Genomic DNA, 14,085 nt, shown 5'->3' with positions numbered 1-14,085 from the left:
CGACGTTTGACTTCGAAAACGTCGAAAATCGCTTTCGACGTTTCGAACGAAAGCGATTTTCGGCAATTTTGGTAGAGACGTCACGATTAGGTCCGGCTCGAAACGGCCGAAAATCGTTAAATCGGCACTTTTTGCCCATCTTTTTTCAGTCTAAAGTTATACCTATTCACTCTCGTAGGCATTATATCTAGACTTGCCTTTTCCCTTTGTTATTCAGTTTCGACGTAGGACCGGAATAAAAAACATTGCTTCGTATAGTATAAATATGCTAAATGATTATTTTACGTAACGTTTCGGCATTTTTTCCCCTCGAGAATACGCGGGCATACCCTTAATACACAACATTAACCCATTAGCTTTGTTTTCATCCACCGCATCCGGGCAGGTACTGCGCCACCCGACGTCGTAGCTAAACTATCCATTAAACAAAAGGCCGTCTTCTGGCGTTGTGGCTAGTCGAACCGACAACGAGGCCCGCTGTTTCGAGGTGAATCCATCCTGAAATAGTTACGAGCGATCGGGACTCGAATCGAATTTTGAGTCGTTATTACGAACTTCCGTTTAACCGGGACTTTTCGATAAAGTCTTACAAAAATTATGAAAATAACGATTAAACTTTTGTAGAAAATGAATCTCTTTTTTCGAAAGGAAAGGATAGAAAGAAGAGCGAAGAAGAAATAAGTCGTGGCAAAGAAACGAATATTTAATGAGGAATGGGATGGAAGGCGTCGTGGACACCTGTTCCTTCCTCGCGGAAGAGATCGAAAAGGACGACGGGACGAGGACAGGTGCGTTCCGATGCTATTTTTTGTCCTTTTCGGGAGGTCGCGAGATCTTTCGGCGCCGGGACCCACCGGCGCCGCGGGCTTTTCTCTCTCGCCGAACCAGCTGTCGCCCGGCATCTGCTCTTCTCTTCTTCTCCTCCTCCTCCTCCGCCTCCTCTTCGTCGTCGTCGTTGTTGTTGTTGTTGATATCGTCCGGGCCGCCTTTTCCGGCCTCCCCCGACACCTGGTCGCTCTACCACCCGCCGGATGCGTCGTCTCCCGAATCAATTATTTATATACTTTTTAAAATATTCATTTCTTAGTTTTCCGGCGATACAAATAAATTCGCTCGGCCGAAATCGTTGGAAATTCGATCCCTCTTTATCAATATAAATAAAAATAAACAAAAATGAAATAAGTAATAATATTTAAAACTTACGAAATGCTTTACATTTCCGTTCCCGTTCGTTTCGGTATTTAAAAGTAAACCCGCGAAAAAGCCATTCCTTTCAAATATATGCTTCCATCTGGTGAGAAACAAAAGAGTTACGAGTTTTTTTCGCCGTCGGCTGGAAAGCGCCTCCTTCGTTTTTTTTCTATAGTATTTAATACGCGACGCGCGATAGTATTCGCTGGGTAAATATGGTAAAATATTCACATTCCATCGACGAATTTCTATCAAAGAAATAATAGAATTTTCGGTACCGAAACAATTTACCAGATGGCGGTAAGAATGGGAATTGGTACTTTGGTCTGGCGCCAGATGGCGACGAAATAAATAAGTGGCGTCGAATCGGGGGAAATAGGAAGCGAAGAAGACCGGGATATTTTTAAAAATTACCAGGAAAGAGGGGGAATGGTCGGAAGGTCGGGGGCGTGGGAGGTTGCCCTTAACCAGCGACTCGCCCGAGCTTAGCGATCGATAGAAAGATGGCGACGACGGAAAGTCGACCGGCAGAGCAATACGGACTGCGTATAGCGGGCGACGGAAGAGAAAATGCCAAATCGCCGATTAATCCGGTGAGCAACGCTTACCTGGACGACAAACCGGAGCACGAGGATCTTATTCATAAGGTGAGCGTCTCTTCCGCCTTTCGTCCAAGTAAATTCGATGCAACGACCGCCTCCATCGGTCGACGGACGAACGACGTATTTTCCATCGATTTTCGCCCTAAAATCTAGGTCAATTACGTAAGATGGCAAGCTTTTTCCTTCCGGGACGTTCTTAGATTTTGTTTTTGGCGGTTTAATTACGACGGGGCGATTTCGACTAAATCCGCGCGATCGGACACCGGGTAACGTTTACAACGTCGAATTTTCCAGTGGAAGAGAGAAACATCCTCTCTTTCGTCGGATCTTAACGGAGAGCGAGTCAAACAAATTGACTACCGTCTTCTAACCACGCTTATTTACAGTCGGTGTTTATTACGTCAAAGTAACCAATCGATAATATTCCGGCGTGGTTTAAATAATTGCAGCACCCGACGCGGAAATAACTCCACACTTCCTGTCCACCTTACTCTCGATCGATTGAATTTCGTCCGCTCTTCCGGAGATATTTCCCTCCGTTCCCTAGGAACAACGGTTAAGTCGGTCCCGGGTTGAGGGATGGACGGTCGAAACGGAAACCGATCCGAATCGTACCTATTTTATCGGATTTCCGTCCTTCTAGGCGTTGGGTAAGTTCTAGTTTCCGGGAAGAACGGAAGGGGCCCGTTGACGTCACTAGTAACGAGCGCGAAATAGAAACACCGCGGATTTCGCGCTCGTTACTAGCGACGTCAATGGGCTTGAACGAAATTTCGTTATCGGGGATTTCGGTTCTTAATCTCGCGATTCACGCAAATTCGTTTATCAAAAGCCACTTTGAAATGTTGATTGTAATAACGTTAAAAGAGTTAGTCGTAGGAAGCGAAATTAAGCTAGAAAGTAACCTTAGTCGATTGTATGGCTTTTCCGCGCCGGATTTGTATTAGAAGAGCCTCTTTCGTCGTTTATTGTAAAATGTCAACGGATGGTTAGACGAGAGTGATTAAACGTGACTTTATATTGCCAATTTCGTTTCTGATGCCGAAATTTGAATTACTTTTTCGATGCGTAGATTAAAATTTTTTCATTATATTTGGACTTTTTCAACAAACGAATCTCCAATTTCTTTTAATCTTTCCAGCGAGTACATCTACTCCGAACTCGTCTCTGTTTCTACATTATCATACTATGGTTGACGTACAGTACGTCAGAATGTTAAATCTAGTTTCATTAATTTTTATTTCCTCGTTTAAATTCTCTAATCTAATACGTTGGATCATTTCTTATCCGTGTAGATCAGTGTTTCTCAACCTCTAACGAATCGTCGCCCCCTTCAACGTAGTATCGCCCCCTTCGCTACAAAATTCCCATGCCGAGGGACGAGGCTAACGCCAAATTTGTGCCGCGTCGAATAGACTAGTAACTAGTATAATGTTAATTATTGTACGATATAACGAATAAAATATCTAATTATTCTTAATATATTATGTTTTACTAACGAATCGTCGCCCCCTTCAACGTAGTATCGCCCCCTTCGCTACAAAATTCCCATGCCGAGGGACGAGGCTAACGCCAAATTTGTGCCGCGTCGAATAGACTAGTAACTAGTATAATGTTAATTATTGTACGATATAACGAATAAAATATCTAATTATTCTTAATATAATGTTTTACTATATCGCCCAGAAAATTGTTTTTTCGCCACCCAAAATATAAATTGTTATTAATCGCCCCTGAACGTGGAAAAACGCCCCCGTTGAGAAAACTGATGTAGATCTACAACAGCCGAGCCGATAAAACCATTAAACGCTGGTAGTTGGGCGCGTGGAGTCTTCCTACTTTACGTGTCTAATAGAAGTCGTTCTCAAAAATCCTCTCGGAAGATCGCCCGAGTGAAGATTTTCTCCGTGTTTTTAAACTTTCTTATTTTCAAACGTACCGGTAGCAGTGTCTTTAAAAGCAAAACTGAACATCATCGAGTCATTTTTCATTTTTTTTCTCTTATTCTTAGTTTGTACCCTCGAACGAATAAAGTCACCGGTCAGAAACGAATCGTTTTCACATTTTGGGGCTTTTCACTCTGACTCGATGCATCAAATGAAGTGAAATACTGTAATTTGTGACACTTAGGCACAAGTAATATAAATCGACGAAAGCTAAGTCTGTAAAATGTAAAGATCTCGCGAATATTGTCAAAAGTAAAAATATGAGTTGGTAGAATATAACACGCTGCATTTTTATAGGCTATAAGTTTCGTTACGTCTCGCCCGACGTTGATAAAGTACGTCATAAAAACACCGCCGACGTCCGTAACGACCGCGGCTCGGACCGACAGTGCACATCTTGACGTATGCATTACTTATTATTTCATTACACAAGCTTATTCTTTGGTATCGTTATCGTTTTGAAACTCTTTTTTTAATACGGAGATAAAGACAAAGGTCTACAATCTGGGATATTTTGTTCACCGTACATTCTGTTTGAATCCTCTGTAGTACTGTATTTTCCATTCCTCTTCTGTCGCGTCCGACATTTTGCTTCGGAGATTTTCTAATTTTATTAGGACCTCCGTTTCTTCTCTCGAAATGTTAAAAAATCTGATCCTACGTTTCTGTTAATTTCATTTTTTTCACGTTTTTTTAATCTTCGCGTAAAGCGTTTGCGTAATCTTCTGTTTTTTTTTCTTTTTGTTTTAGCGCTTCATTTTGCTTCGTTACCATATTATTTCTGTCATTTCTTATTGTTCCAATACAGCGAATTTTTTTCTGTCCAGAAATTAGGACAAAGTACTAAAGTTAAACAACAAGAAAAAATACTAATCATTGTACAACTTTTTGCAGAAAAAAACGTTAATACGGCGTGTGGTTACCTCCTGCGGGCGCGCACGCTGCGCGGCGATTGTCGTACTGGTTATAACGTTGTTTACTGCCCCGTCGGAAGTAAAATGATTCTCGAAGCTCCTGGAATTTTCTTGCCGAAGGCTGACGGGATGTAACTCGTCTTCCGAGAGCGTACCACACATATTCTGCGGGAGTTATAAGGTCTTCCCGACCATTCTACGCCACGAATATCTTCGCTGTCAAGAAATTCGTTGACGAGTTGAGCTGCAAAAACGTGCGGCTCAATGCGGCCATTAAGAATAATGCTGCCCCAGACTATCACACTATTCCATCAAATCGGGCTCTTCCTACGATGTTCGTGGAATTGTATCGGGTTTCCCGCTTCTCTACAGTTTAAGCTAACGCGAATCATTCTACAGATTATATTTGGACTCGTCAGTGAACGGAACATTGTCCCACTCATTCAATGTCGATGTTTTTGACACCAACTTAAACCGACTCTTCTATGCGGGGTTCGGTTCAATCGAATGCGTCGCATTCGATTGAACCGAATCCCGGCATAGAAGTCTGGCAAAAAGACCATTGGCTGTAGACAGTTTGTCGTGAAACTTACATCAGAGCACCCTGCAGAGATGTCTACAGCCCATCTACCAGACGCATTGTTAACGTCAAATAGCGGTGCTGTTACGAGGTAGTAACTCCGAGATGTCCATTTCCCATCATATTCTCTCTTCGAAGTCGGACTCGAATGGATGTGACGCTTTCCTGCACATCCAGAATCCTGAACATATCGGGTTGCAACGTTGACCCGCTCGTAGATTTCTCACAATTCTACCTTTCAGAAAATTATTTACGTGTCGTCTTTGTGTCATTACCGTTGTCAGTATCGTAAAATAAAACAGTTAAACCGCAACAGAAACAATGAACGCGTTGTCTGGTAAAGCATCTATAACGGCTGTGGCTCACCAGTGGCCGAGTAGATAAAACGATTGGTATTTGATCGCGAGTTTATGTCTCATCAGCGGGCTGGTCGCGTGGAGTTTTCTGGATTTTCTTCGCGTGTTTAAAACCCGAATACGAGCCAGTTTCCCCGTGAAAAGTTTTCCCACCAAGCATCTTGTCACATCGCCCGTTTGTCGCGTTGTCGTATCCCATCAAACTAAACTTTTCTAGCGGGTGGTAAAGGCAAAACTTAGACATTTCGATTTTTTTCTAGAAAGGACTGGAAAAAATGTTTCGGGACGTTCGATATGGGTATTTAAGTAGATTAGCCGAGGGGAATTTCATTAGAAAAAGACACATTTGTAATGTTTGACAATACGAAACTTTCGAAACAACACATTCGCGTGCTGTTGTTGTATCGCTTCAAAAGTGGTCACAACCCAACGAAGGTTCACGATCTCATCTGTAAGGCATTTGGGGACAGTCAACAGGCAGATCTACTACAATTGGTTTAAGAAATTTAAGGGTGGGGATTTCTTGCTTCCATATATCCCGTCCAGGCAGCTATTCCACCATTGATGATGACACTATCTTGCAATAGGCAAACGCTAATCCATGGTCGATCATCAGAGAATTAGCGCAACTCGAGTGTCTCGTACACTCCGAGTTCTTAGAAAAGTAATCTAGGCTAGGTTGTTACGCCTCATCCATCTTACAGCCTAAACTTGGCGCGTAGCTAGGGGTGGGTGGTATTTTTTTCGGTTCGGCATGTTTGGCATTAATTTAAACACTTTTTTTATAATAAAAAGAGTAAAATTATCAACTATTCCGAGAGTTAACAACTACAAAAATTAGTGACTGTTGTTAAAATGTTGTCTAAGGTTCCTAATCCGATTAAACAAGTACTACTGTTGTTAGTTGTCGTTACAGCCACGGAGTGATTATAACAGTGTTTCTTCGTCGAGGTCAAATGTCACAGAATCTTGGGTGCATTCGCCGCGACTCTCTTTTGTACGTTGCCACTCCTTGCGATCAGGAATACAATCACTTATAAAACTATTTATAAAACATCTTAATTTTATGTTTTGTTTATATGGTGATGCAGTCAGTTCGATTTCGTCTTTTCGTTATTTTCTTGTCAGATGTCCTCCACATATCAAGCCTGCGAAGATTTTTTTAAACCGAGCATTTATAATGCTATTTATCATTTTTCTGAACTTCATTTGGAATATGGCTCTCTCTTAATCTATAAAATTTCATGTGGTAGGTATAAGAATAACTATCGAACTATATCTTTAATTTTCTGTTTTCCTCAAATTTTTTATTATAATACATAATACCTAATTATTATAAATTAGTTACCTTATTTTCGCCGTAACATTTTCTTTTTGGAATGGAACGAATATGTGGAAAGATAAGGTTTTTATCTTTTCATTAAGGTTTACAAAAGACTAGTTAAATGACAGTAGCTACAATCCTGCGAGTAAAAAAGAAAAATAATAATAAAATTTAAAAAACATTTAATTAATTAATGGATTTCTTATGTACGATGTCTACGAGGACTTATTTTATTAACAGGACTTATTATACCGGTGACCTGGTTCTGCAAATTTAAGAGAAGTAATCAGAAAAAATAGTCTTTATTTTTCACCCGTGAAAAATAAAGACTATTTTTGCAGAACCAGGTCACAGGTATAATAAGTCCTATTAATAGAATAAGTCCTCGTAGACATCGTACATAATTAATTGTATAATATGGACACAGAGGCATATGAATTATAAACAATCCGTTAACTATTATCTGAAACGAGACCCAACAAAGAATGTCGCCGAAAACTTGAAATGATTTCAAATTTTCACGTTTATAGTCGTATCTTAGCGAGTCCTTACAAACAACAAACGTTTATACTTCCTTTGAAAATTCGATTGGATTGAATCGATGGGGTAAGACAAAGCTTGGCAATCTGTCAAGAGGAATGCTTTCCGGGAAGACTTTCCGTGTAAAACTCGTTCCTATTTAGGATTCGAGTGCGTAAAACCGCAAAACATTGGTATTTGGTCGTGGGTTCGCGCTTGGCCAACGGGCTGGCCACGTGGAATTTTCCTGATTTTCTTCACATTTGTAAACGTAAATAAGGACCAGTTTCCCTTAAAACACCTCCCGGGAGGCATTTCCCCCTCAGCGGATCGCCCGTGTATCGCGTTACCGTAACCAAATAAATCAAACGACAAATATCGCGTCATTCCAAAGTTATTCCCAAAGTGGAAGATATTCCGAATTTGGAGAACGAGAGGGTTTCGGACATAGACAAGGAGGCGTCTATAATTCTTCGGGATCTCTGGACGACAACGTTCCGCTGGATGGAGAAGGGATGGAAACCGCACTGACGAACGCGTTAACTAAGATGCTGGCGATAACTTAGGAAATGATGGTTTAAGGAGTGGGTCCAACTATTTCAGTAGATAATCATCTGCGGGACAAAGATATTGTGTCACAACTTTATGCGCTTTATATTATATAGGCCTCTATATAGAGAAATAAATATTTCTTTTTTAGTCTTCTAGATATGGTTAGGTTAATCCGTATCTAGTTCTACGGAATAAGTCAGTAAAATGTATTTTTCAGCTTTTGACATACCGAACACCGAGGTCTACCGAATGGCATTCGTTACGGTGAATATTCTCGTTTCCCTGTATTTCTGTCGAGTAGTGTCCTCGAACGTTTTAAACATATTAATTTTCTGATAATTATAAATTGTTTCGTGTCTAAACCGGGAATCCTCAAACTTTGTCGACTTTCGACCTTGTTTTTCGTGGATTCCTCGACCTTCTATTCACTTTCTCATTTGTTTTTGCTAATGAAGTTAAGAATAAATAAATGAATCGGAGCCGGTATTAATATACATACTGTTTACGCAGAAAAGAGCTACCTAAAATGTGCAAATTCATAACATTCCGAACTGTCATAGTAGCGAATCACTCCACGCGATCGGCGTATTCGGGGATCACCTCGAACATCCCGACCACCTTGCGTTCTCCGCTGTAAGCAGTCATCGTAAACTACAGTACTCGCGTTGGAGAATAAATTTGCGCGGTTTTACGCGGCAACTGCTGTCACGCCACCCTGGCGTAAAACTAGAGCAAACCGTATTAATTAATAATAACTTTTGAACATTTATCAATTATAGGGCCTAATTATTTTAAGGCAAGGAACAGAGCGTAGCGGATTCGTCTCGTGTTTCGATGTAACGATTTTGATGTTCTCACTTTAAATTTATTGAGATTCGTAATATTTAATATAAAATAGCGCGTTCGACCATTTCTCGGAAAATAAAACTAAATCTCATCCGCAGTAGCTACGTAAATAAAGATGGCGGCGAAAACACCGTGTCGTTACCCACGTTCTAACTCGCGGAACCGGGTTTAATTTCGTAACGATTTTAGATTTTGTAATTTATATCGCGTATATAATATAATATAATTGTGTAAAAATATATAAATGCTGTTATAATTACAGACAATTTTGGTAGGAGACAGCGGAGTCGGAAAAACCTCTCTTCTAGTTCAGTTCGATCAAGGCAAGTTTCAAACGGGATCGTTTTCTGCCACCGTGGGAATAGGATTTACGGTGAGATATTTTGTCGTTTATTAAGAAACTTTATATCGATATATCGTAATTACCGCTTTTATCGTTAATTTAAATTCTTCATTGTAATTTTGTTGATCTTCTTGTATAGTATCGTATAGTTCTCGAACACTATTTCCAGGACCGTAAATTTATTTACGAAACCGAATTTAAAAAAACACGAGCAATTCATTAAATTTAAATATAATAGTATGATGTACAGGGACATCATACTTTTCCTGTTAACAAGAAGTCACGCCAGTCGTGAATCTAACTCAGTTCGGAGAAAGTTTTTGAATTGAAATAACGTGACTTTCGGTCTAAAATGGATGTTCGTGTATAGTTTATCGGCAGCCGCCCGTCCCTAAGTTTTCCGAATACGGTCTTCACTTTCATCTATCTAACACCGTTCTCGAGCTTAAGAACAGACAGACAGCCAAACGGCAATGGGAATTTATAGGTTTTTTCACCATCGTTAGACCGCAATTTTTTCAAAGTGCAGCCCGATGATGATGAAAACGGGAACCTACTGCGTATTAAGTTACGTTAACGCACTTTTAAACGCATCGCGCAATTAAATAACATAAATAATCTCCGTGTGATTTATAATTCGATATTCAATATTTTTTAAAATTGGATTTAATCTAATTTAATCTAAACTAACAGATAGTAAGTGATGGAACGAAAGTCGTATCTTTAACACATTACAGAATTTCAGTTTAATATCGTCTCCTTCTCGATGCAGTTTTATTAGTTTTCAGAGTTTTTCGGAATGATTATTTTCTCCGCATTGGTCCCACTTCGGGCCTTACAAACAGACTAGAGTTTTAGGGTTTTCTTCGCGTGTCTAACGCCTAAATGGTTACCAGTTTCTCCAAGACACTCGTTATTTAATAATAATAATATTACCTTTTAATCTAAACAACGCTTAAATAATCTTTTAAGAACCAATGAGGTAAGCTATTGAGGGCCAAGAGAGCGTACGCGCAACCACGTCCTACAGCTCGACTTAAATTTATATAGAGTAATTGAGTTTAATGCTCGAACGTTCGCGAGCCGTCTGCAATTTAAAGCTATGCTCATAATATGTGTAATTCAAACATTGGCTTGTTTCTTATTTGAATATTGTTCATAATAAACAGTAAAATAACAGTGAAGTCGTTGACCCGGTGGAGATTGGGGACTTAAAATCCCACTTCTCGGACACCAGTGTGATGTTTGCCGATTGGGGAGAAAGTGTCGCGACAGTCGAGCGGCCAGCACTGTCGTGTGGGAGTGAAAGAAACTTACTGAGACAGGTCCTTCATCGCAAACTATTTATTAAATATAAAAATTTCGCTTACAACTACTGTTTTACTTCGGCGTAAGGCCTATCCGCAGAGTGAATCAGTTCGTAAATAAAGTTCAATCTTTTCTACAATCTATTCTCCTTTTGGTGAAGATGATGAGGAAAACGTAGGCTCCGGGGCGCACAGCACAACTTGAAGGGGTGATTCTCGTAGCAGATTACTCTTGGCGAAACTTGCTGGGACGGGATGGCGAAAACTTCTTTCGGAACGACGACCAAGTTCCCGTTGTTGAACCGCAGGAAAAATCCAGAAGCGGAGCACACCGAACTTAGAACCAAGAACGTCACATCTTTGTGCGGTTTTTATAAGTTTTTTCTGGGTCCCAGATCGAACATTCCGATAGGTCGATGTCGATCTGCCCCCCGTTCTCTAATTGCTCTCCCCTCCTCGTTACGAATTGTAACGGGATCGGAGCCCAGATCGCGGGGTGAGTCACCCCCGACTGGCAATTTGATTCCTATCGAAGACGTTCGATCTAAGTACTCAAATTCATCCACTGTTTTAACCTGAGTAGTTCGACTTTCTTAGAAATTTTTACAGATATGTCCTTATATGGACATAAAATATTCATTTTGCGTTCGACGGTTTCTTTTTACAATATTATAAGAATAATAATTATAAAAAGTTTTTTCCATACGAAATTAAAACATTTTCTGTGCACGAATTTCGACCTACTTCCGGAGCTTCACATAACGTCGAATGGCTGAAAAATTATTAAACTTATTTCGAATTTAGACTGCTGCCGAAGTTGAAAGCGCATCTTTACGTTGGAGGCGAGTACTGATCGTGCGATGTTGCCAGAAACGTTTTCGTTTTTAAATAAACTAGAAAAAAACCTATCGAAATAGACCATTTTATTTAATTAAAATAGATTAAATGAACTCATTTAAAATTTGGTGTTCTACACAAATATCACTACAGTAAGTTCGCGTCGACCTGTTCTCCGGTGCCAAGATGCTTCTTTTAATTTTGCATCCAATCCAATCCTTTTTTAGTGTTAAGATTCCTGGTCAGCGCGACTACGGTTCCGATCTTTAATGTTTACTTACGTGGCGGAAATCCATTCGTCCCAGTCGCGTGCAGAAATTTTCAATGCGTGCGCTCGTTCTGGTCGTCGGAAATTACGCTCTCTAGGCTCAAATACGTTTTCTCTTCTCCAGACGAAGCGTCAATTCTATAGTGCAATTTGGTCTGTATTTAGTCTCTTAGCTACAACCTCTATTATTCATCTTCTACAGTTCTTTGGACACGAAATGGTTCGACACTTCGTTTCGTCGAGTGTTAGCGAGTTGTCTGAGCTAAAAATTTCTTCTAAAGAGATCGCTTTTACGCTGCAGAGTTTTCAATCACTACTTCCTCTTGATTTTGCTGCTCAATCTCTACAATCATTCCGTAATAGGGTGCTAAGGACCTCCGCAATCGTGCCACGCAGCATTTTCGTTAGATGTGAATTGCCAGTCTCATTTCTAGACATACGACATCGGTCCGAGGCCGAAATAAGTCGGTCGAACGTTCGGATCGAAAGCTATTTTGAGGAGACAGAATCTTGCATTTGTGACTGAAGGAATTACTCAATCTCGTCCGCAAAATCATACACAGTCTAAATCAACAGCTTGCGGTAATGTCTGAGCGGTTCCAACTCCAGCCTGTTTTAGAGCCTCTGCGGTATCAAGAATTTGCGTTTTTTGAGAAGAATCAACGACATCTTTAACCATTGTTGTCATAACGTATGTTCGCTCGACTTTGTACTTCCGATCTCGGTTAAGATCTCTAATACGGGTAAGGCTTTTTCTTTTTCGCTTTCTTGGCTGTGGAGTTTCGTCGTCTCGAACTAGAATAAGTTCCATTTCATTCGTCTGACTAAATGCTGAGGGTCGCGGACTGTCGCTTCTTTTGTTCGTGTTAAATAAGAAAATGAATGGTTAAATTAAAAACGCGATAATTGTAATATAATTAGTATGATAATTAATATAGATAACTCACTTTAAGGTAAAATGATCGATTATATGACGAGAATAGTATCGTATATAGTTCATCGGAGCCTCCTACCCCTAAGGTTTCCATTTCTGGTCTCATCTTTCATCTATCTAACTTCGTTCTGGAGATTAAGGAAAGATGGACGGACGACAATGAGAGTTTATTGACCGTGTCTAAAAGTAAACAAAGCCCGAGGAAAGTCACGTGATTGGACCTTCTTCAACTTCCAGAACGTGGAAGTTGCGTTAATAGTCGATGCGAAAAACATCGCCTGTATAAGTCACGTTTCTTTAAATAACTATATTGTCTCATAAAATTATTGTTAGGATATATTATTGTTTATACATAAAACTAAATTTAATTCGACTTCTCCATTTCTTTGACGCTTTTTTTAGAGAAGAAAGCGCAACACTCCTCTCTTATTCTCGCTTTGTCTACTCAATGCTATTCAGAAGTATCTACAATTACTCAAAAAACTCTTATTTATATTTAAATTAAATATTTTCGATTTTTTAAAATTTTATACAGGGTTTTTATATGAAGGCTTCTGAATTTTTTGACGTTCTTTTTACAGAAGAAAGTGCAACATTCCTGTCTTATTCTTGCTTTGTTTACTCAATACTATTCAGAAGTGTCTACAATTACTCAAATAACTTTTATTTATATTTAAATTAAATATTTTCGATTTTTTAAAATTTTCTACAGGGTTTTTATATAAAGATAATGCTCCATACAAAATAATTTTGAAATATATTTTATATATAGGCTATATAACCTATTGTCTAAAGAGATCCTATGTATAGAATTTTATAAAGGAGAAAAATCTTATAAAAATGTTAATAATTTAATTAAACTTTAAATGGTCCTAGAAAATTAGGCAGTGAATGGCAAGCCAAAGATGGGATTACTGCTTCTAAAACATTAATTTTAATAAAAATTAAAATGAAAGTTTTTTATCAATTTTAATTTAAATACAGTATAATAGTGTTTTAAAGTAATATTTACTCGAAAATTTTTAATGTCAGTTAAATACGAGGGCTGTTCGGAAAGTTCGCGGCTTCAAATAGAACAACAAACAAAATAATGTTAAAACTTTTTTTTATTTTTCAATATAGTCTTCTTTGTTAGCAATGCACTTATTCCAGCGATGTTGTAGCTTTTTTATACCATCACAATAGGTCGATTTGTCAAGGTGTGCAAAATACTCGTTAACTTCAGAGATGACTTCGTCATTTCAGTGGAATCTCTTTCCAGCCAAGAATTTTTTTAAGTTTGGAAAAGGGTACAAGTCACTGGGGGCAAAATCAGGTGAGTACGGTGGATGTGTAACTAATTGGAAGCGAAGTTCGTTCATCTTTTGTTCAGTGATTCTGGCGGAATGTACAGGTGCATTATCGTGGTGGAACATAACCTTTTTCTTCTTCAAGTGTGGCCTCTTTTCTTCGATTTCTTTCTTCAGTTTTTCCAAAAGTTCACAGTAATAGACAGCATTAATGGTCTTTCCTCTTTCTAGGTAGTCAATAAAGATGATGCCTTTAGCATCCCAAAAAACCGAGGCC

The 14,085-nt window shown here is 39.2% G+C and overlaps 1 protein-coding gene across 1 annotated transcript in view; it reads left to right on the top strand.

The window, feature by feature from the left end:
- Nucleotides 1-1,434: 1,434 nt before the first annotated feature.
- The window catches only part of LOC111612618 (ras-related protein Rab-26-like), a 31,488-nt gene continuing 18,837 nt past the window's right edge, over nt 1,435-14,085 (top strand). Inside the window, exons 1-2 of the mRNA XM_023353853.1 lie at nt 1,435-1,838; nt 9,093-9,203. Coding sequence (XP_023209621.1) covers nt 1,695-1,838; nt 9,093-9,203 — 255 coding nt within the window. The 5' untranslated portion in view covers nt 1,435-1,694. The remainder of the gene's footprint in view (nt 1,839-9,092; nt 9,204-14,085) is intronic.

This window comes from Centruroides sculpturatus, unplaced genomic scaffold, assembly GCF_000671375.1.
Source record: "Centruroides sculpturatus isolate CEXI.00-Female unplaced genomic scaffold, Cexi_2.0 scaffold1704, whole genome shotgun sequence".
Taxonomy (NCBI): Eukaryota; Metazoa; Arthropoda; class Arachnida; order Scorpiones; family Buthidae; genus Centruroides; species Centruroides sculpturatus.
Note: the sequence above shows the minus strand (reverse complement) of the source record. Positions and strands in the feature narration are given on the sequence as shown.